Genomic DNA, 24036 nt, shown 5'->3' with positions numbered 1-24036 from the left:
CAGACCATAGGAAGAAAAACAGTAAGTTCATGTATTTATTTTTCTGCATATCTGATCATTTAAAATGGAAAAAAATGTTGAATCACTCTGTTAAACATGCTATTGCCATTATGCCATGCCTATACTTCATGTACTATATTTGCTACTTGTATGCTACTGTTAGTTTCAGTTGAGTTACTCAAATAAACCATGTTTGGTTTAGCCTAGGAACCCTAAACAAATGTTTTATGAAGGGCCAACACGCATTTAGACTAGTTCGATAAATGTTAGAGTTTAAATGTAAGTTTATTTTGAGAGTTACAACAAGCAAATTGCACTCATTTTGTTGCAATGCAATTTGGCTCATTTTTAAAACATTACTGTGAAAGTTCACGCTAATCCTACAGTTCTTATATTTCGCCGCTAGAGGCCACTAAGGCCTAACTTTTGTTTTTGTAACGACTTTTGTAACGCTGTCGCTCGCCAATGTCACGTGATTTACCCGGAAGTGTCACGTCTTGAACTTTGGACGCGTGTTGACTCGGAGAAGGGTTTGGACATGGACGAAGACATGTCCCAGGAGGTGGACACCTTCATAGCGAGCCTGAAGCTGCTCGTCAACCTGGGCAAAGTTCTGTTGGAGCAAGCTAAGAAGGATTCCGAAGGTTAGACCAACTTTAACACTTGTTTCCACGCAAACATAGTAAACTCAACGTGTGTACTTGCCTCATTTTGGACAATTTTGGCTTTAAAAATAAGGGTGACTTTACGGGAAATTAGGGAAATATTGCCACTACTGATTTACTTAAGATATATTTTCCGGCTGTGTGCTTTTATTGTGAAGGCCTGGGTTTACGTGCTAAACTACAGTGTTTGTTACGCTTATGTTTCCTGAGCGGACCGGAAGTAAAACATTTTCTAGTGTGAACGTTAAAACGATGCATTTTCAGAAACACCTGAGTGAATGTGTATCATACCAATGCCGAATTAAACTACCACATGTAATTTAGAAGAGTATACGCGTGGTTGGTATTGTTTAATTTAAGTTTTGTTTTTGATTAAACAGCGATGGACTTATTTTCACTGTAGTCTAGGCAGGGCCAATCAACTAAATCAGGGGTGTCAAACATACGGCCCGAGGGCCGGATCAGGCCCGCAAACAGGTTTTATCCGGCCCGCGGGATGAGTTTGCCAAGTATAAAAATTAACATAATTTTTTTAATGAATGAAACAGCTGTTCTAAATGTGTCCACTTGATGTCGCAATAGCAATTCTTTGTATCTTTGTAGATGATGCTACATATGTACAAAAAACCCCACATGATGTTAGTACATCAGTCAAGGAAAATGATCAAACTACATAAATAACATCCTGTAATTTGATTTTGATATAATTTTTTGTATCTTGATAGATTGAAAATGAACACCAATGAGTTGACTGATGAACATTATCACATCATTTATTCAGAAATACAAATAAAATATATAAACTATTAACCGAAACAACAATATGCTTTGCACAATTTCAGAATGTGCTTGTTCTATTTTTAAACAAAGAAAACAATCTGAAATTGTCTTTATTTTTAAGTTATCGTGCCGTGATTTTACGGTCCGGCCCCATTGGGAGTAGATTTTTCTCCATATGGCCCCCGATCTAAAATGAGTTTGCCACATTCCCAGAGAGCTAATGACTGAGAGGCCAGACTTGCCCTTTCGCTATTTTGAGAACCAGCATTGTCTGCAGTGGACGTTTGTTTCCGTCTATTTATTTTGTCAAATTGTCAGAGTTAACAGTTTCAGTAAAAATATGTGTTATTAAAAAAATCAGGGGTCTCTTCCAGTGGACGAATGGATGCCTTTATGAGATCAAAAGAATCTGCGAGTTTGTGTACAACGGTCCAAGTCCCTCTAAATAACAACAGTGCTCCGCTAGTTTTGTATTTGATTATCTGTAAAAAGTATCTACCCAAAATTCTAAATTGAAGTCCGGCCCCCGGGCCGGCAGTTAAATAGCCCTGCTGCTGTCTCTAAACCACAAGTGTGAAACTCAAGGCCGAAGGGCCTGATTCGGCCCGCCACATCATTAAATGTGGCCCGTTCGGTGTACCGCTGGTCTGGTCACTCTCTTCCGGACCTGAGGATGACGTGTGTGTGTGTATGTACAATGGATCCAAAGAGACGCACGCCGGCGACAAATTGTTGAGCAAAAGTTTACTTTTATTAACAAGCGGTTCTGCAGTACCTGGATGAGACCTAGCCAAATGATATCACTCCCCCCGAGCAGCCAGGCAACCAGTCCTTAGAACCCAAAATGTCATCTCAGGTTTTTAATTAATAATACTGAAATTGACTCCGTCAAGCCCATATACTGGGATGTTTGTGTGTGTGTGAGTGTTTCCTAGCGTCCGTTGAAATTATATAATCATTATTCATGGAGAACTGTCCGAAGAGTCCTACCATCGACATAAAATTACTAAGCCTTGCTTTAGTGAAGGGTATGGTGCCCACCTGCGCGTGTCACACGTAATGGTCATTCTTTATTACCTGGCCAAGAAGATGGACCCCAGCTTACTAGAACTGGCTGGCTTCTTGCTTCAGGAGGAATGTAAATATTTCACCATTTGCAAAACATGTTATTTCGTTAGACTAGCAAATACTAAAGTTAAAAGTTAAAGTACCAATGATTGTCACACACACACTAGGTGTGGCGAAATTATTCTCTGCATTTGACCCATCACCCGTGATCACCCCCTGGGAGGTGAGGGGAGCAGTGAGCAGCAGCAGTGGCTGCGCCCGGGAATCATTTTTGGTGATTTAACCCCCCAATTCCAACCCTTGATGCTGAGTGCCCAGCTACACCGGCAATCAGGTGCAAATGTGTGTCATTAAAGCACTTTCTGGCTAAAAGTATTTTTTTCTTTCAATTTTGACAGAAAATAATGTACTGCTTGCAATTGCATATCTTCTGAACTTCAATATTATCTAATCATGCAACAAAATATTCCAGGTATGTTTTGTCTATCCAAATTAAACACTTAAATATCTGCTCCTCATTTTGAATTACAAAGACTTACGATTTTGAAGCAAGTTATACATCAATCTGTTAGTAAAAAGTATCATAAACACAATTGCTTATGCAAATTGTGTACTGAGACTTTTATATGTTGATATTTACTGTTTACTGCCCTCTGAGGGCAGCCATAATTGCGACTTGGCCCTCAGTAAAACAAGTTTGACAGCCCTGATAAATGATGCTTTGCTTTTTTGACTACTCTGTTTACATAAAATTGCATTTCGTCTGCATGATTCAATGTGAGCGTGTTTGTTAAGAGGATTAGTGCATGCAGTTTATGGCATATAAATCTAATTTTCATTTTATTGTGCACAATAACTTAGCAAAAAGAACTGAAGCATCACTTTGTTGTCATACAGCCTCCCTGGAGAACTTTGTCCCTCACAAAATTGCCACTTTATACGGCCTGATCGTAGCTGGAGCAGACTTCTACAAGAGGTGATCAAGTCGTTATCCCATGACTACATCATGCATGTTCCATCATAAGTGATACAAATAGAAATTAAAACAGTTATGTGCGGTAATTAATGGTGTGATGTGTTACTGTTGGGCAGCATCGGAGTGAAGAAGAAGACAGAAGCCGAGGCCCTGTGGAAGAAGTGGTACGGGTAAGTTAGCTTAGCATCACTGGGAAGTTAAAAGATAATGCTTGCTAATCCTTATTTCTAAGTGACAAATTGGCTGTCTCAGTGAATGCAAATGTTTTTGCAGGCATGCCGCAGTGCGAGCGCAAGTGGACGAGATGCTGCAGCTCCAGGTTTGTACGAATAAACACACCTTTGTTGTCTGTCTGAACAAGTGACGATGACACATTACATATTAGGTTGCCTACAGCCACAGCTGTCAATGATATCCGACTGACTACTAATTAAGGACATTTACTTTTAGAGAGACTGGGACTCCTTCCTGCAGTTTGTGGACGAAGGTCTTCCTCCGTCAAGTGGTCAGACTCCTGCAACAGATATCTTTAGCCCTGAAACGTTGTTTATTGACGGCCGCAGTGGAGCGTGAGTTTATTGCGTTTACTTTGTTCGATAAACGTGCTCATTCAAATTGTAATGATGCTCACTAGTTTAAGGTGTTTAATGTTTAAAACAGGAGTGTAACACTGGACCAGTACCGCCCTCAGGATCAGAAGCTTCTGCTGGTCCTCATCAGACACTTTGGATGACTGCCGTGACGCGACCACGTGGCCGAGCTGCAGGGCAACCAGGTCAGTGGTGACAAAAGTTACAGTACCATCATGTAACAAAAAAAGCAGTGTTTCCCACGGTGTGTGTCCAATAAGATCAGAAAAAGTTGCTACATTTGGTAACTTTCTAAAAAAGAGAATATAGAGGCATCTGAACACTCGCTAAGGTTGCAACACAGAACCTTCTTGTTACGTGTTCTTATTTTCTGGCTGACGGGGTATGCATATGAGGCTTGTTAGGAAGGAGAGTTACTATGCCATATACTCTTTGGAGTTGTAACTACAAGCTGCATTCACAGACAGTTTCTTATAAAGTGTTACCTTTCTGTTTTTAATGTGAACAACACTTTGGGGCAGTATTGGCTGTTCTAAAATTCTGCTTTATAAATACTGTATTTTCTGGACGATAAGCCGCTTCCTACTTTTTTCCCACAATTATAAACTGGCAAATTTTTCTTCCCTAACGGCCATAATGTTTTGTATTCAACAAATAGTTTTCATAAAACACAAACGCAGACACTGAAAAGGTGTGTTAGTGTTTGTGCTATGGCTTCATCTTTTGGATAAGTTCGCTCACTGCAGGTGCTGTCGGTTGAAAATGTACTTCCTATTTTGTTCCTTTTAACCGGAAGGATTTGTCCATAGCGTTTCTGCTCAAAAGGATTCTTCATTCATCCTTCCAAGCAACCTTCTGTGTGTTTTGCAATGTAACTAAAACTAGTCATACTTACTAAACCATCGGTTGGAGCCAAATGTCCTTATTTGTTTATATTGTTTTTATTTTATTTTCTCTAATTGATTGCTGGCCTCAGTTCATGTTGAATTTCCTTTTCGGCAGATTGCTCAGCCCACTAACTGTTAAGAACCAGGAAGTGTTGACAGGGATGGGACCGTTGCTATGGTGCGGTTGCCATGGTAGCCTCCTTTAATTGGGTTCAGCTGGGGACACTCCAGGGGCGATTGCATGAGGATAAACAGTTTCCGACCGTGTCGTGTCGTGCCGGGCGGGCCGTGTGTGGTCAGGTCTTGCTGCTGTGACAATGTGCCATTGAACATGATGTTCTATAGCCTACATTTGATTACATTTTGATAGCATAAAATAAACGGATCGTCATATCCAAACACAAAACTGCAGTACTGGACATTCAATCATTTGCACGCGTCTAACTGGTCAACACAGTCGCCCTCAGTATCGGCCCAGAGGTAAGGGCTGTACATTAAGTCGAAAACTTTAGTCTTCGTTCGTTTTGGAAAAGGACTAAGTTTGAACGTCAGCTAAGACACACAGTGGACACTACATTAGGGACAGGAAGTAGAGGATCTCAACCCGTGTTCAACGCGCAGTGTAGGCAACTGGAGCGCACGCTGTCTGACGGTGTTCAGCCACAGGCCGGGCTGTTTCGCCTCGTTTGGACCAGGAGACGGGAGGACAGCGGACGGGACCGTCGTTTTGGGCCAGGAGCAACGCCGCGGCAGGCAGACGGAGGACGCCGCGCTGATCCCAGCCGTTCGAACAACAGCCACGGCGGCCGCGGCCTTCGCCGTTTGGAGTGACAGCTGAGCAGCGCTGGGATGCGCAACGCTGTTTCAAGTTTTGTAGTCTTTTCGAAGAAAACCTTGTGAAGACAAGAACAAAGTCACGGGCCGGCATCAAGTAAAGTAAAGGTATGTACACAGGTTAATATATGGCCATATAACAGTGTGTGCACACAAAGACAGCAACAAAAAATCCGATGCATTAGTGGTTAATATTCATTGTTATTTGACCCGTTTGTGGGTATTTTCTATGAGGTTTTGTGCATGAGATCAAGCCCGTTTGTGGGTGAGGTTTTGGTTCGAACAAATGCAAATGAATAATTGCGGTTTTGATGCTTGGTGTTTTGACTGACATTAACAAGGTTTCCATATATTTGATCTGATTTTGAATTGTGGGTTGTGTGTTATCATGGATCCTGGAAAAGGCAAACAGATGATTTGGAAATGCATGATCATGCGTTAATGGAGGAGCCAAAAGTAACGCATTCAATTGGTGACACAATTAAAGGTCAAATGGAACCCTCACAGGCTGAATTGTCAGAAATGACTGAAAATCAGTCACAGCCTGCTGATGTTAAAAAACAATACCAGGATGTAAAAAACGCACAGTGAAAATGACACCAAAAGTCCTAATGCTGAGAATTGAAACACTTCTGAAGGAGAGAAGATCCAAATTAAACAAGGCAAGCAACATGCAGAAACATATCATGAAGATGATGGAAAATGGAGAGGACAAAATGGAAGTGCAATCTGCTTTCACCAAATATCTCAATGTTCTAAAGGAAGCTGCAAGTGCACACAAATCCCTTCTACCACTTCTACCTACAGAGGACCAGATCAAACACGACATGGTACAAAGCCAAATTAATCAATGTATGTATTGAGCATGTTAACACCTGGATAAAAACACCAACCCTGGAAAATATTGAGGATTTGGAAAACGAAATCAATACAAATGACAGCATTAGTAATGTTATAAGTCACAAGTCACATGGGAGTCACACACGGTCTGGTTCTAGTAGATGAAGCACCTCCTCAGCTCGGAGACAGGCAGAGGCCGAAAGGGCTGCTCTTGCTGTCCGCTCTGCAGCTCTAAAAGAAAAACATGCATTGGAAGAGGAGTAGGAAAGGATGAAAAAGAAATTGAAAGAGGAGAGGGAAAGAATCAAAAAGAAAAAGGAAATGATGGACCTGGATGCTCAATTGGCAGCTGCTGATGCGAAATTAGCAGTTTTAAAAGCTCCCAGCCTTCATGCTTCCTCACATACAACATCTGATGGCATGAGCTCCTACTTAAAGAGAACCAAGGAACCACCAGTCACTCTCAACCCCCAGGCTAAAGCACCAGTCACTCTCAACCCCCAGGCTAAAGACCATCAACCCCCCACACAGCAGCAGTCAAGCCAAGCTTCACCACCACCTCCACCACAATCTATACACCATCCATCTGAGCAACAACAAATAACAGCATGACAACTACAATATAGGACACCACCTCCCATTCAACCACCCACATTTTGGCAAGAGCAACAGTCCATGCTTTCACACCCTAAACCCATTCAGGTACAACTGCAACCACCACCTTCTTTACCAAAACAGCAGCAGGTCTCTTGGAATACAGTGCAGGACCATAGCCTTAAGACCCCCCTGTACAGCAATCAAGGCAAACTAACATTTCCCCTCCAACCAATGGCACCCCTACTGTACGTTATTTAATGCACAGGCAAAATGAGATTGCAACATTGCAAATGTCATTGCAAACTTCTCATCTACTCCCACCAAGGGAGGTTCCCTATTTTGATGGTGATCCATTACTGTACAGAACCTTTGTCAGAGCATTTGTGCAATGTATTGAGAAAAACACAAGCAACAAAAGAGCCTGTTTCTACTATCTGGAAATGTACACTAGGGGTCAAACCTAAAGAAGTGGTGCGTAGCTGTCAACACATGCCCCCAGATAGAGGCTATGAGATGGCAAAGTATTTGTTGGAAAAACACTTCCGTGACCAGTACCAGGTAACAGCAGCTTACATGGAGAAAGTGTTTAACTGGCCTTTAGTGAAGTCTGAAGATGTACAAGCTCTGCAAGCCTACTCTCTTTAGCTTCGAGAATGTTGCACTGCCATGGAAAGCGTGCAGTATATGCAGGAACTTAATATGCCAGCTAACATGAAAACTGTGATCTCCAAGCTGTCGTACAGGCTGCGAGAAAGCTGGAGAGTCTCTGCTTGCAACATATTGGAAAACCACCATCGCAGACCTCAGTTCTCAGACATTGTAGCATTCATTGAGCGACAGGTGAAAATTGTCTCTGACCCAGTCTTTGGAGACATCCAGAATGCACCACAGAGTACAGGAAGTAAACCTGTAAAAGGAATGAAATCACAAGGTAAACCCAAATTCAAAGGTAACAGTTTTGCCACGACCATTAATGTCGAAACCCCTGAAGTGGAAGATCAAATCAGATTTAAACCTGCTCCAAAGCAAAGTGCATCTGCTCGTACCACAAACGCCTGTGTTTGCTGCTCTAAAAATCATGCTCTTGACCAGTGTCTACAGTTGGAGGAAAAGACCCACAGAGAGAAGATAACTTTCATAAGACAGAAATGTATCTGTTTTGGGTGCTTTCATGTTGGACATCTTAGCAGGCATTGTGACAAGTGAAGGCACCATAAATGCTGAAAGGTACATACAGGTTTTGGAACAACATATGCTGCCATCTAAGCGCCGTCTTTTTCATGGACGCCCCTGCTTATTTCAGCAAGACAATGCCAAGCCACATTCAGCACGTGTTACAACAGCGTGGCTTCGTAAAAAAAGAGTGCGGGTACTTTCCTTGCCCTCCTGCAGCCCAGACCTGTCTCCCATTGAAAATGTGTGGCGCATTATGAAGCGTAAAATACGACAGCAGAGACTCCGGACTGTTGAACGACTGAAGCTCTACATAAAACAAGAATGGGAAAGAATTCCACTTTCAAAGCTTCAACAATTAGTTTCCTCAGTTCCCAATCGTTTATTGAGTGTTGTTAAAAGAAAAGGTGATGTAACACAGTGGTGAACATGCCCTTTCCCAACTACTTTGGCACGTGTTGCAGCCATGATCCATCCATCCATTTTCTACCGCTTATTCCCTTCGGGGTCGCGGGGGGCACTGGAGCCTATCTCAGCTACAATCGGGCGGACAAGTCAGCCATTTTAAGACTATGATACCAATGATGTAATATTGTATAATCATGAACATCTTTCACCAATCTACTTTACTTTACATCCTAATGCAAGTAGGACATGTTTGATGTCCTTCATGCTAATATGACATCACATGACATGCATAAGCTATAAGGAAGGGAGTTGTCCTTCACGCCATGATATTCTAAGTTAATTATTATTTGCAAAAAAAAATAAAGTTTATGAGTTTGAACATCAAATATGTTGTCTTTGTAGTGCATTCAATTGAATATGGGTTGAAAAGGATTTGCAAATCAATGTATTCCGTTTATATTTACATCTAACACAATTTCCCAACTCATATGGAAACAGGGTTTGTACTTGTCTGACTGGAAACGGTTGAAGAGGTCAGTTTCCTCGATCCTGAAAATAAGAAGGACTCTACTGGAGATGAGTCAAAAGAGAAAACTACTAAGTGACAAAATGGATCAGGAAATAATGCACAATAAAGCTGCACTAGGAAACCAAACTCTATAACACCAGACAATCTTTCAAGAGCTGAGACAGCCATCATCCACTTCACTCAAGAGCAAAGATTCCCACAGGAACTTGCTTTATTGAAATCTGGGAAGAGTACCGTGAAGAAAGACAGTTCTATTTACAAGCTGGACCCCATTCTGGAAAATGGTTTGCTTAGAGTAGGAGGGAGATTGAGTAAAGCAGCAATGTCAGAGGATTCTAAACATCCCATTATCCTTGCAAAGGATCTCCATATCTCCACTCTGATACAAAATTACATCCATCTGGGCCATGGGAGAAACCATGTACTCTCCAGGCTAAGAAGGAAATATTGGATCACAAGTGCTAATGCAGCCACCAGAAAAATTATTTCAAACTGTGTCTTCTGTAAACGCCATAGAGGCCAATTGGGCGAACAGAAGATGTCAGACCTACCTGTAGAGAGGATTGCTGCCGACCTACCTCCATTTACCAACGTCGAAGTTGATTATTTCGGCCCGGTTGAGGTCAAGAGAGGTCGTTCATTGGAAAAGCGATATGGGGTCATCTTTACCTGTATGGCATGTAGAGCAGTCCATTTGGAAGTCGCCTACTCATTGGATACAGATTCCTGTATAAATGCTATTCGCAGGTTCATTTGTAGAAGAGGACCAGTCTCTCATTTAAGGTCTGACAATGGAACAAATTTTGTTGGTGCTGAAAGGGAGTTGAGAGAAGCACTCGCTGCTCTAAATCACAGCAAAGTACAGTCTGCATTTCTGGAGGAAGGAACACAGTGGAGTTTCAACCCACCAATAGCCTCTCACCATGGAGGTGCATGGAAGCGCTTGATCAGAATGATCCGACGAACATTGACATCAGTTCTACGACAGCAAACCCTGAATGACAAAGGGTTTCAAACGGTGCTGTGTGAAGTCGAAGCGATCCTTTATGACCGCCCCATAACAAGGTTGTCTGGGGATCCCAATGATCTAGAAGCCATCCCTCCCAATCACATTCGGACCATGAAAGGAACACCAATTTTACCACCGAGATTATTTGAAAAATCAGACCTCTATCTCTAACGAAGAAGGAGACAAGTCCAATACATCTCGGACCTATTTTGGAAACGCTGGTTAAGAGAGTACTTACCTTTGCTACAGGAGCGACAGATGTGGAGCAAACAGAAGAATTCTTGTCCCAAATGACATTGTACTGATTACAGACAATACTGCTCCACGTGGCTCCTGGTTACTTGGAAGAGTCATGGAGACTTATCCAGATAAAAAAGGATTGGCGTGTTCTGCTAAAATCAAAACTAAAACAAGCACACTGGACAGACCAGTTGCAAAAATGTGCTTGCTGCAAGAAGCTGAATTGTAAAAAAAACCAAAAACTTGAAGATTCTTATTTGTTTATATTTATGGCTCCATTGTTATTATTTTGAATTGTTCATGGCATCCTGCCCTTCTCAATTGGGGGCCTGAGTGTTGGAGCCAAATGTCCTTATTTGTTTGTATTGTTTTTATTTTATTTTCTCTTTTTTTTCCCGCCTCTTTTATTTCGGCCTCAATGGTGGCGTCCATGTCCTTCTGACTGTACTTTAGCACTTCCATGTCCCCAGAGGAAGGAGACTTGTCTGCCAGTGCTGGAGTTGTAATGTTAGTCAGTTCGCAGATCAGCTCCTGAGGCAAATTTTCAGCCACTGGTGGAATTTCAGACCGTGAAACATGTGCGACGGGCTGAGTAGCTTGTGCTGAAACAAGCAGGCCTCCTCCACATTGCTTTGGGCTCTCCCTCTGAGACTCCATGGCTTTGAACTGGTGACAAACAGTTTTCGACCCTGTCGTGTCGTGCCGGGTGGGCCGTGTGTGGTCAGGTCTCGCTGCTGTGACAATGTGCCATTCAAAGTCAGCATACATTATGTTCTATAGCCTACATTTGATTTAAATTTGATAGCATAAAATAAACGGATTGTCATATCCAAACAGAGGCCACCACAGTGTATGTTTCTTTTACTTTTTATTCATAGCTGTATGTAGAAGTGGCTGGTTGCATCAGATCTGCTCTTTTAATGTCTTTAATGTCCTTTATGTTCTTTGATGTTTGATGTTTCCCTCTTACAAACATGTAAGAGTTATGTGTGCTATGGCTATGCGTTGTTTTTCCCTTGGCCTCAGTCTGGACCCCCTCTCCAGGGGCCCAGGCTTAGACCCATTTTTTTTCTCCCTCCATTGTTTACCTGTATCTCACCTTTTTTGTAAGGGGCGCCGGAAGTTGGCAGACCCGTCAGCGATCCTGTTCTGTCTCCCTGTAATGTTTGTCTGATCTTTAATGGGATTGTGCTGAAAATTTTAATTTCCCCTCGGGGATTAATAAAGTATTTCTGTTTCTGATTTTGAAACACAAAACTACAGCACTGGACTTTCAATCATTTGCACGCGTCAAACTGGTCAACACAGTCGGCCTCAGTATCGGCCCAGAGGTAAGGGCTGTACACCATCCCATGTGTGATGTCTGTAGGAGTGTTTTATTTATACGTGCTTATGTAATGTAATGACGCTAGTGTCATTAGCATTGGCTAACATGTTAACACATTAACGAGTGTCTGTGTTCGTATTATTAACTTACAATGGCATTCTTTTTGTATTGTTCCAGTTTCACAAATTCCCCAGTAAAAGATTTCACCGTGGAGTTATTGAGTCTGTTTCGCTGATTGGAGAGCTAGCCTTCGCAGCTTGTGAGCCAATAATGATGGATGAATGATTCAATGAATGATTCGGTTTGACTGATTTCAGTTTATTGAGTATGTCATCGTCAGTTCCATAATAAATATAAATATCTCAAGAGAAAAATCTAGTGCTCAATAACAATATTATTGTTATTTCACGAAAAAGGAAAATTTAATTAAATTAAGAAAAGAAAAATAAATTAAACATATCTTAAAAGGATAATGGGAAGAAGTGTAAACATTCAAAACAAACCTTACAATATCAAGCAAAATACTAGATTTGTACAATTTATTAAAATGCTCAATGTTTGAACAGTGTTTGAGCTCGTCACTCAGTGTTCCATATTTTCACCCCACAGACTGAGACACAAAACGTTTCCTTGTGCTAAGTGCTAAAGCGTGTTAATATTTTGCCGTTCCTTTGAGGTTATACCCTACATCTCTTTCTATGAATTAACTTTGATTATTGTGAGGCAATTGATAACTTATTGCTTTAAAGATGATAAGCTCTGTCAAATATTCTACTAAAACAGGAAATTTTAACAGTTTTGACCTTAAAAAAAGGCTATTTGTGTGCTCCCTGAACCCCACATTATGGATAATTCTAACTGCCAGTTTTTGTAAGATTGTTAAGGGATGTATGTTGGTTTTATAATTTTTTTCCCAAACTTCTGCACAGTAACTTTAGTACGAATAAATTAGTGAATAGTATAGTTCCTGGAGGGACTTTCAATCAAGTTCTTTTTGTGCTTTTGCCAGCACTCCAATACTTCTTGATCATTTCAGATGTATGAATAAAGCAATGACTTATGTTTTGTTTGATCATCTGTTTTACTGCCTTGTGACAGGCAACATTTGGAAACAATTAAGGCATGTAAATAAACATTTACAAAATCTTTTGTACTGATATATATCTGCGGCTTAAAGTTCGGTGCGGCTAATGTAACCGGTGTTCTTTACCTCTGCGTTGTGTGTAGGATTTAATAAACATGACCGACATTGCACTTTACTCGTGGCAATGCATCTTTGACGATACATGAAAAACAAATGTAGTGAACATTTTCTGTCAATTGTCGAGCCCCTACACAAATACAATAATACAGAACAAGAAATAGTGAACTTACCGGTAAGTTCTTAATGAGACAATAAATACACTTTTCTGTCGTCACGTGGACACCTTCCTCTCACGTTGATATCGTGGACAAAAGGGAAGTAGAAAGGCGTGTCCAACACCTATAAAGAGGCAGGTGTCACAACAATTATTGCAGTAGGAGGGACACTACGAGACAATGGTTCCACATATTGACAAAACAACAAACAAACTTCAGGTATTTTCATGTAACTTACACATTTTGAGTAATTATAACAATAATACAACATTATGATATGCATTATATTTACATGACATAATTGACCCTGTTACACTACTACATGTGAACATTTGATGGGTGCAGCTTAAATACCGGTGTGGTCTGCAGCCCGGGAAATAGGTTAAACCTTGACTTTGACCTCATTTTAAATGGTCAAAATCAGGTTAATGGTCAAGGTTCATTTGAATTTGAATGTACAAGAAACACTTAAAAATAAACGTTATTTATTTTGTGTGCAGGCTGCCCTGGAGGCTCGGTCCATAAAGGTCTTGGTGGTGTGTTTCGGCGCCTTGGAGGGGTCTCAGCTGTGGCTGCAGCAGACTGGATGCACATTCGACATGGTGCTGGACTTGCAAAGAAAGGTATTAGGACACTTGGAGATAATTAATGTTGAATTCTCTGAAGCACTTCTCTGTCTGCCGCAGATCTACAAGAGTTTTGGACTCGTCTCATCCTACGCTAAGGTATTGAACTTTGGCACCCTGTTGCAGTATTCCGAGTATCCAGCAGTGAATAGAGATCTCCCTGAATTCCCCTTCCACCTGCTGGAAGACCTCTACCAGGTAAAAAGGGCCAATACTGATATTAATCTGTACTGACTGAATAGTAGTACATACATTTATTTTGTAGTGTGGAATGTTGATTGATGGAATGTTGATTGTGAATGTCGATTTGATTAAGTGAAATGACTCAGAATAATTTTAGGTATGAAAAACACTAACCGTTGACATATGAGTAACCCCATACTTATAAAGTGCTGTTAATCAGATCCCTGTATAGCATACTTGCCAACCCTCCTGATTTTCCCGGTAGACTCCCGAATTTCAATGCCCCTCCCGAAAATCTCCCGGGGCAACCATTCCCCCGAATTTCTCCCGATTTCCACCCAGACAACAATATCGGGGGCGTGCCATTAAGGCACTGCCTTTGGAGTCCTCTATAACCTGTCGTCACGTCCACTTCTCCTCCATTCAAATGACGTGCCGGCACAGTCACATAATATATGCGGCTTTTACGCACACACAAGTGAATGCACAGCATACTTGATCAACAGCCATGCAGGTCACACTGAGGGTGTGACCCCCGCTCCCCCCATCTCAACCCCCCTACCCCCCACCCCCCTCATCTCTCGAATTCGGAGGTCTCAAGGTTGGCAAGTATGCTGTATAGTGAGAGTATGGCCAATTCTGTTTCAGAGTTGGTCCCAAACATGGCGTCCTGTAGTCACGTGAGGGGCTTTTGACCAATAATTTAGGAGATTAAGAGCACTTGGCTTCACTGTAAGCACGGTGGCAGACGAGGAACGACTGGTGTGTTGTTTCCTTTAATGTTAATAGGCTTAAAATGTTATGCAGAGGTATAGTTATAACAATTTTATAGACAAATTATACTATTTATAGTCACGGTGGGAGAGGGGGGGGCGCCAAATATTTTCTTCTTCGGGGGGGGTTAACAAAAAATATTTGAGAAGCACTGGTCTAGTTTGTGTGCTTAGCTGTTGTGTAGCTGCGAGCTACTAGTAGCATACAATGTTTACCTTAACATTTGTGTGCGTATTGGAGGACTTTTACTGTAGATGTTAATTGGCTGTCCAGCTTTGCACAAGTAAACATGCTGCAGGACTGCTTATATTTGAGATTTGTGATGCAAGCTAATGTCATCCAATACTTGTTTTTTGCGGATATCAGACCGATATCAATATCGAATGGGATTTGGGAAACCCCAAATGAAAATGTCTCAAAGTTGATAGAAACCTGATCATTGTAATTATTTATCTTGCGTATTATTCAATGTTTGCCAAATGTCTTACCTGAGCAGATTGTTTGTTAACATTAAATCTGTTATTACGCCTCTGGGGGTGTACAAAGTGTGGCCTGGGGACCATTTGCAGCCTGCAATTTGTTTAGTTTTTTATTGGCCCGCGACACATTCTACTGCCAAAATAAACATGTGCCGGATTAGAACATTACAAAAAACAAAGAAATGCAATTGACCCAACTCTCCTCAAAAATGGGATCCAAGTAAAACTAAAATGGCCGACGACCAGCGTTAAGACGGTATATGCTTTAATGAAAGGTTTTGTCTTGACTCTTAGTTTTCATTGCAATAATCATTATTTTTTTGAAGTTGTATATTTTGATCATCTGTTAAATGTTCATGTTTAATGTGTCCTTCTAGATGGGAGGAGATTTCCTGTTGAACAAAGCCAACCAAATCCTCCTGTTCCACCAGTGTAAAACCCCGATGGACCGGCCCTCCATTAGTCGCATCCTAGAGGCCTCTGACACTGCCCGCTAACTGCAGAAGAAACCTTACACATTCCAGCCAGGTTAGGTTAGATCACTTACTTTTAACACGAGTTGAGCTCTTCTTCGACCCACGCTGATGACGTCACGCCTCGCCCTCACTCTGTTGTGATGAGGCGCGACCGATGCCAAAGAGTGGGGCGAAGATGTCCGCTCCTCCTTGTTAGATCAGTGTTTTGATCAATCTGCTTTTATGTGTGATAATTGATTTTAGCTTCGTAGTTGAGGTTTGGAGGCCCCCTGTGGTCATGAAGTGTAATACAGATAGTTACGCTTAATTTTTAATAAGAAATAGGATGTGAATAATCAGCTTTTTGAACTTATAAAAAAAAAAACATTCAGTGAAGAACAAAAACATTTGGCCCTTTTTAATGCACGGGTCACTGTGATCCCTTCCCTTCCAAGGTTTCTCATTGTTCCCATTGGGTTGAGTTTTTTCCTGCCCTGATTTGGGATCAGAGTCGAGGATGTAGTTGTGGTTTGTGCGGCCTTTTGAGGCATTTGTGGTTAAGGGCAATATGAGTAAACATTGAATAATTATAAAGATGAATTGCATACATTCAGCTTTTAATGTGCACTTTTTACAACATGAAGACTTTTTAGGAGGAGAATCTCGGCTCTGAGTCAGCCGTCAAACACGAGTCCCGCCCTGCACCAGACTTTGCACAAATATTTGTAAGGATTATTTCAGCCCTCAGAGACACTAAATCCGACATAAAAAACAAAAGCTCTGTGGAAGTACAACAGTGTAACTTTATAACCAATATGCTGACATCACCAGATTAATACAAGTCGCAAAATACCGATACGACATTGTCAAAAAGCTTTAAATGATGTGTTTAAAACATTTTTAACATTCTTTGTTGCTGTAAAAAGGTGTCTTAAATGTGCATTACTCCCTTTAGCCAGCTGGCGCCCTCACCGCTAGTGGTAAATCTCCAGCTTCTTTTCCACTGCATGATAAGTGTTTCCCATAGAACTACAGTCTATTTGTGGTGGAGGTGGATGCAATGACCTAATTGTTGAAATTGCATAATTGCCCATGTTGCATTTGCAAAAAGCGAGTAAAAATGACATGAAAAGCAAAACAAATAATTTTGGAACTACCAACAAATGTTCATCTGTCGTTTCTTTTTGGTTTTTCATGTCAAGACAAACATGCTAAGTTGGCAGCACTGATCCCTCCCTATTGTCGTGTATATCAGGTGCGTTATGTATATGAGCGAGCCAGGTAGTACCAAATTTATTTGAGGCGGTCCGCCACAAGTGTATGAATGAATGACAAGCACTGCTAACTACCTGATTATTTATGCTTTTCCACTGGCAAAAGCAGGTACTATTTCAAGTATCTGGTCAGCTGCGATGCTGACCTGGTACAGTATGGACAATGAGAATTGTTGATAGTAGTCTATTGGTTGAGCAAATTGTAACATTTTGAGTTACATGGTTAGAAATGCCAAAAATAAACATGCTGATGTAAGCTTAGCCTGTTGTTGCAATATTATACTCCTCAGTGTCCTCTTAGATAAAATGTCCTCCGCTCGTTTTCCTCCATTGTTTGTTTGCATGTCTCATCCTGACAACAATGTAGCTTTTGCAAAGTCTGTTTTACGCAACAACTAAGGCAACAAACAACTTGTTTTTACGATCAATCAGCAAGATTAATTAGCTTTGGCTTGTTTGAATGTGTTTTTGTTTGTCACCATAGTTCCGCACATATTTACTCAATTGAGTCAAACTTGTAATCAGAATCAACTGTAGAGACTTGAAGCTTGTTTAGAAATACAATGAACACCAACAAACTTGGTGTCAAAGTCCATATCTAGAGCGCCACCCTGTCATCAAACTCGCACAGATAGTTCATGGTGCGATCACAGTAGTGGTCCCACCAGTCGCCGTCGTCCGACGACATGGCCACGCAGTTTTCCCGTTTGCCGCCGTCAGGCTGGCTGGACAGGAAGTGCTTGCGCCACTGGAAGTAGGAGACCCGCGTACCGTCGTCGAAGATGTACTGGCCTTCGGAGGTCAGGTCGTTGATGCCCAACCACACGGGCCAGTTGCCCGGGTGGAAGAAGGACTTGGTGTAGTGGGCCAGCGCCTCTTGCTCACGCCGGTCACGGGGCATTGCCATGCGCCCGCCGCGATCGAGGCACTTTCTGGAAGCCCCAGCATAGTCCTCATAGGTGTTGTAGACCAGGTAACACTTGTAGCCCACCCTCAGACCCTTCTGGCAACCTGATTGGCACAACACAAAAACTCAGCCGATTGGACAGTACGCGCACCCTTGTTGAGTGACACTTCCCAGTTGCATTGCATCTTCCAATCTTTACTTACCCGATGCCGGGGGGGGGGGGGGTTTAGCATCACATTTTTTTTTTTTTAAGATTTTATAAATAAATGTTGCTTTAGTGAGAGATGTAGTGATGTATTTGAAAAGAAGGCTGCATCTGCATCCTTTTGGGACTTAATCGGCCTTCAAGCGGCTACTAGTTCTGTATGTATTGACTTTGGCTCCCCCTAGTGGTTGCACAAAAAAATGTATCAAAATGAATAAAATGTACAATTCTCGGGCTCAGGATCTTTCTGTGTGGAGTTTGCATGTTCTCCCCTTGACTGCGTGGGTTCCCTCCGGGTACTCCGACTTCCTCCCACCTCCAAAGACATGCACCTGGGGATAGGTTGATTGGCAACACTAAATTGACCCTCGTGTGTGAATGTTGTCTGTCTATCTATCTGTGTTGGCCCTGTGATGAGGTGGTGACTTGTCCAGAGTGTACACCGCATTCCGCCCGAATGAAGCTGAGATAGGCTCTAGCACCCCCCGCAATCCCCGAAAGGGACAAGCGGTAGAAAATGGATGGATGGATTCTTGCTGGTCAGTAAGCGTAATATTATCTATATATTTGTTTAGTGTTTTGTGTTCTGGCATTGCATTGGAAAAGATTAGTGCTGAAGCAGATCTTAAAGTTAAAGTCCCAACTATTGTCACACACACTCGGTGTGGTTAAATTACCCTTTGCATTTGACCCATCCCCTTGTTCCACCCCCTGGGAGGTGAGGGGAGCAGTGAGCAGCAGCATGCGCCGCGCTCGGGAATCAACTGGTGATTTAACCCCCAATTCCAACCTTTGATGCTGAGTGCCAAGCAGGGAGGCAATGGGTCCCAGACTCGGCTGGGGTTTGAACTTACGACCTCCCAGTCTCAGGGCGGACACTCTAACCACAAGGCCACTGAGTTAACAACAAACAAACAGACCTTCTAGTCTTCCGGTCTCCTTGCGGTTGTCTTTGCTGTGCTGGTAGACTTCACGGATTTTGTCCTCCAGCTCAAAGACTTTTGCTGCCATGTTGGAAAGAGATAATAGAAATAGTTGTTGAATAAAGCTGACCCTTCAGGAACCTTTGTGTGGAGGTTCCTTACGGTCCATCCTGGACAGATGCTCCATCATCTGTCCCACTTGAACATCCAGAGTGTAATGTCCCACGTTGAGTTTGTGGATGGCCTGGTCGATCCCGGCCAGTCGGGACACTGCGGGTAAGAAGAGGACACGATGGGCCTCAATGGAAATGAGACGCCCAAGTAGCATGTGATGCTAACGTTGTGTCTGAGACGATGTGAGGACGCACAAACATAGTTGTAGGAGTTTTCAAAGTCCGACGTCGGGTTGGTCGGCTCCGGTTCGGAAACAGGATGGGTGTCGGGAACATCGCCTCTCGCCTTTTTCACCTCTAGATGAGACACCTGACAGAAATTGGGATTTAATATTGTTTAACCAGCTACCTGGGCAATTTTGTTTTAAAAACTTGAGGACGCTTGTATAGTTTACTAGCTAGCATGATCATGTATGTGTGCGACCGTGGTCAACAGTTGAGCCTCGCCACATCATGCGTTACTACATCGCAGATTTCTTTTGACATTTTCTACATATTTTTGTCCAAAATTAAGTGTTGCATTAATTCTTATTTACCTGTATGTCTTAAATGACCTGCTCAGTGGCGTTGTGGTTAGAGTGTCCGCCCTGAGACTGAAAGGTTGTGAGTTCAAACCCCGGCCGAGTCGTACCAAAGACTATAAAAAGGGGACCCATTGCCTCCCTGCTTGGCACTCAGCAACAAGGGTTGGAATTGGGGGTTAAATCACCAAAATGATTCCAGAGCGCGTCCACTGCTGCTGCTCACTGCTCCCCTCACCTCCAAGGGAGTGAATGTGGGGATGGGTCAAATGCAGAGGATCATTTCACCACACCTAGTGTGTGTGTGACTATCGTCGGGACTTTAACTTAAATGTATTACAGTGCCGTATGTCTTTTTTCTACTATGTTGTGGCAATGGATAAAAGGTTTATCAGGGTCGGTATGACAATGCTAACACTGTCGCTAAACTCGGCACTGTCTTCAGTGTGACAATCAAGTCAACTTTTTGATGCACTTCATTTTCAATGCCGGCCTCATCAGTAATATGCACGTCTTGGTGAGACTTTGCATGAGCACTCTCAAAAATGAGACGTGCCTCTTAGTGCTAACAAGACTGCCAACTTAGTGGAGATAAACTCTGTTGATGCACTTCCTCTTTGACATCATCAGCTCCACATGACATTGGTGAGCCTTTGGCGTGAGAGATGTGGAATGACAACGCGACACTTACAGCACAGCTAATGGGCAGAGCTGCGACTGTCAAATTAAATGAGTTTTTGCAAAACAAATTACGCCCGTGGTTTCTGCACATCAAAGCCCAGTTCTGAGAGGAATTACCCAGGGTGTGAGTAAGCACATATTTCCACGTAGTGGCCGTGTCACGGCCATTTAATTGACGCTTGGGGGATCCTCCAAGCTGCTGGTGAGTACTGTATACTACAGTACAACACATTCAAAAGTGACTATATGGGTGTTATTTCATATTCAGGGATGGGAAATTTCCGCGAAAATGCAGAAATCCGCATTTTTAAACAAATTTTTTGCGTCAAAATTTCACAATCAATAAATGTTTATTTATATAGCCCTAAATCACAAGAGTCTCAAAGGACTGCACCAGCCACAACGACATCCTCGGTACAGAGCCCACATAAGGGCAAGGAAAAACTCACCTCAGTGGGACGTCTATGTGAATGATCTACATTTTTTTTAATGTAATAACAAAAATATCATCTAGACCAGGCCTGGGCTATTATTTTGACTTGGGGGGCCAAATTTAGAAAAAAAAAATGTGTCTGGGGCCGGTATATCTCTTTTTTAGGAAGACTAATGTAAAACCACACAATAATGTCTGATTGAATGCTAAAAACGTTATGACAGACCGCCTGAAAAAACGAAATTTAAATTTACTTGTTTTACTGAATGAGAATGTACATGTAAATAAAGAATGTGTGATTTACAGTATTAACTATGAACGATAAAACACTGAATATTGACAATATATGAACGGTCGACATATTTTACAATCAAGCGAAACGCAACAAAAATGCAACAAACACAGCGAAATATGAACGCGAAGGGTAAAGAAAAAAACCCTCCTACAATCTGGTACATCACTAAGCTTTAGAACTTTCTTGTAAAAAAATTGTCCCTGACCCCTGCATTTCAGGCTAGCCGCTCTGGAAACAATCTGTGGAAACGCTCCCTACCCACACTGCTTGGTGCCTCGTCTGAGCTGCTGTAACTTAGATTACCATAGTAACTAATTAGATTACCATAATTGCTAGTATATCACGCAAAAGCGCAGATTCCAACCATTGAAATACTTTATATAGTTCAAGACTTACGGTCATTTGAAAACATCACTGCACATCATAATGGCAGCTACAGTTTCCATCTTAAATAAATAAATGATAAATGGGTTGTACTTGTATAGCGCTTTTCTACCTTCAAGGTACTCAAAGCGCTTTGACACTACTTCCACATTTACCCATTCACACACACATTCACACACTGATGGAGGGAGCTGCCATGCAAGGCGCTAACCAGCACCCATCAGGAGCAAGGGTGAAGTGTCTTGCTCAGGACACAACGGACATGACGAGATCTAAAAAAATTATTTGGGAATGTCTGGCGGGCCAGATTGAAAAGCTTAACGGGCCTCATGCAGCCCCGGGGCCTTAATTTGCCCAGATCCGATCTAGACAACATTAGTTGAACGGTCGCCTCAGCCACATGTACTCCCTGTTCCTCTTGCCTAAAGGCCGCACTGAGTTGCAGGACGGGGAGACGATCAGGAGCACCGAAACAAGGCTGCTAGTATCCATCTCGCTAGCTTAGTTGTTGTCGACTGTGTTCGCTCTCCGAGCCACAACGTTGACGGCTTTCTACTTTGCCCGCTCATCATATTTGGATGATTACAATCTGAACACTGTTAATTCCAAACCAGTTGTAGCTATAGAGTATTAATTAGTAGCCAGCAAGAAGGTATATTTTTGACGTGACGGATCGGCTTCTTCCACCTCCAAAGACATGCACCTGGGGATAGGTTGATTGGCAACACTAAATGGTCCCTAGTGTGTGAATGTGAGTGTGAATGTTGTCTGTCTATCTGTGTTGGCCCTGCGATGAGGTGGCGACTTGTCCAGGGTGTACCCCGCCTTCCGCCTGAATGCAGCTGAGATAGACTCCAACACCCCCCGCGACCCCAAAAGGGACAAGCGGTAGAAAATGGATGGATGGATGGATGGATTGTAAACAGAGGTCACAACACCAGAAGTATATTACCCGAGGGGGCGTGGCTACAGGATAGATTTGCCAAATGGGACACGTTTTCTGAGTTCTTTGCATGCATGTTATATCATTTTACATTACATTTTCAGTGATAATGTTAGTAATTTATCTATTAAAAAAAACAAAAAATCATGTGGTACATTACATGGGACATGTACGTGTCAAAAAGACAGCGAAAAGAGGTTGGTAGATAAGTAGGTAAAATATAGTGTAGAAACGCACCCATTTGCAGGAAAAAAATTAATTCAGGGTTTGCTTGGCAGCACGTTGTGCTGAAATAACTTTTCCTCTTTTTTCTCCAAAGTTGCTCACATCCTTGCATGTTTGAAGGGCTCTAAATATGTTAAAACAAACTTATCCAGAAGGTTTTAAACTGTTTATTTATACTCATGAAAACATTTGATTTATTAATGATAATCCTACTTCGCAGAAATGCGTTTACCACCGTCAGGCCTAAAACCAAAAGGCCACAATATATACGAGGCACGACTGTAACTCTTTTGTCAGCGTTACACATTTCTGAAGAAAAAAAAAAAAACTTTATATAAAACACAAAATGTCCACTGCAAAGGATTCTGTTTCCTAGGAGGATATGGTTTATTTTCAAATTCTAAACAAGAACACAACATGTGAGAGTGTAGTTATTTTGTTTGCTGAATCTTTCATAGTAGCCCTTTAAGCGGCCTCAATTGTTCTATCTGAATAGCAGTCTTGCAGTTAAACCAATATAATCCGTCAATGACAAGCCAACAAATACTGTTCTCATGACGTCCTCCTTTTAGCTCATTGATTTGCCTTTTTCAGGCAACATTGTGACCCAAAAAAAGGAACACACACAATATAACAGTGACTAAACCATTTAGTTGTAGAGCAGCCATAAAGTCCTGACCTGCGTTGGTTCTGGCCTCCCAGCAGGCACACACAAGCCCAGCGAGCACAAACACAGCAGTGCGAGCGAGGTGGCGACTAGTCCCATTTTCGGCCTCTTGACTCCTGAAGAAAGGAAAGAAGTAAAAAAAAAAAAAAAAAAAAAAAAGCTACCGACGCTTCTCTCTCGCTCACTCCTCCTTCACGCCTTCTTTCCTCCCGGCCAGCGGGCCTCCCACAGAGACATGATCCAGAACCTGGCAAGGCCACAGCAGAAATACTGGAAACAATGATGTAAAATGATCAAAATATTGTGCATACAATTTCATCCTAGCAACCCCTTGTCCTCTATTTGCTTTGTTCAGGGCGTCGCTTCAGTCATTGCCAAACAGGAAAGCCTTTTGTTCTTGCCCACCACAGACCCGCCCCCACCATACCTCCAAGTCCTATTTCCACTCTTTGTATATTTGAGATACACTTTTCCCAAACACTGGTGGCTGTTAACCGGCTCATTTGAACTCGCTGGCTAATTCCTCCTTAACGTTAACCCAGAGGTGTCGAACTAATTTTAGATCGGGGGCTACATGGAGAAAAATCTACTTTTAATGGGGCCAGA

The 24036-nt window shown here is 42.2% G+C and overlaps 2 protein-coding genes across 2 annotated transcripts; one reads left to right on the top strand and one right to left on the bottom strand.

Moving 5' to 3' along the window:
- The first annotated feature begins 466 nt into the window (after positions 1 to 466).
- Positions 467 to 16408, top strand: selenol (selenoprotein L). Its single transcript, XM_061929052.1, has 9 exons — positions 467 to 644; positions 3411 to 3489; positions 3606 to 3659; positions 3763 to 3808; positions 3940 to 4058; positions 4150 to 4264; positions 13783 to 13905; positions 13969 to 14106; positions 15722 to 16408. The coding sequence occupies exons 1-9, from the start codon at positions 539 to 541 to the stop codon at positions 15839 to 15841; spliced, it is 900 nt and encodes a 299-aa protein (XP_061785036.1). The 5' UTR covers positions 467 to 538; the 3' UTR covers positions 15842 to 16408.
- Positions 16409 to 16419: 11 nt separating this feature from the next.
- On the bottom strand, positions 16420 to 23791 carry clec11a (C-type lectin domain containing 11A). The gene is made up of 5 exons (XM_061929053.1): positions 23443 to 23791; positions 19477 to 19591; positions 19271 to 19378; positions 19106 to 19189; positions 16420 to 18084 (listed from the first exon to the last, which is right to left on the bottom strand). The coding sequence occupies exons 1-5, from the start codon at positions 23527 to 23529 to the stop codon at positions 17672 to 17674; spliced, it is 807 nt and encodes a 268-aa protein (XP_061785037.1). The 5' UTR covers positions 23530 to 23791; the 3' UTR covers positions 16420 to 17671.
- Between the last annotated feature and the right edge of the window lie 245 nt (positions 23792 to 24036).

The sequence above is a fragment of the Nerophis lumbriciformis genome, linkage group LG34 (genome assembly GCF_033978685.3).
Source record: "Nerophis lumbriciformis linkage group LG34, RoL_Nlum_v2.1, whole genome shotgun sequence".
NCBI lineage: Eukaryota > Metazoa > Chordata > Actinopteri > Syngnathiformes > Syngnathidae > Nerophis > Nerophis lumbriciformis.
Note: the sequence above shows the minus strand (reverse complement) of the source record. Positions and strands in the feature narration are given on the sequence as shown.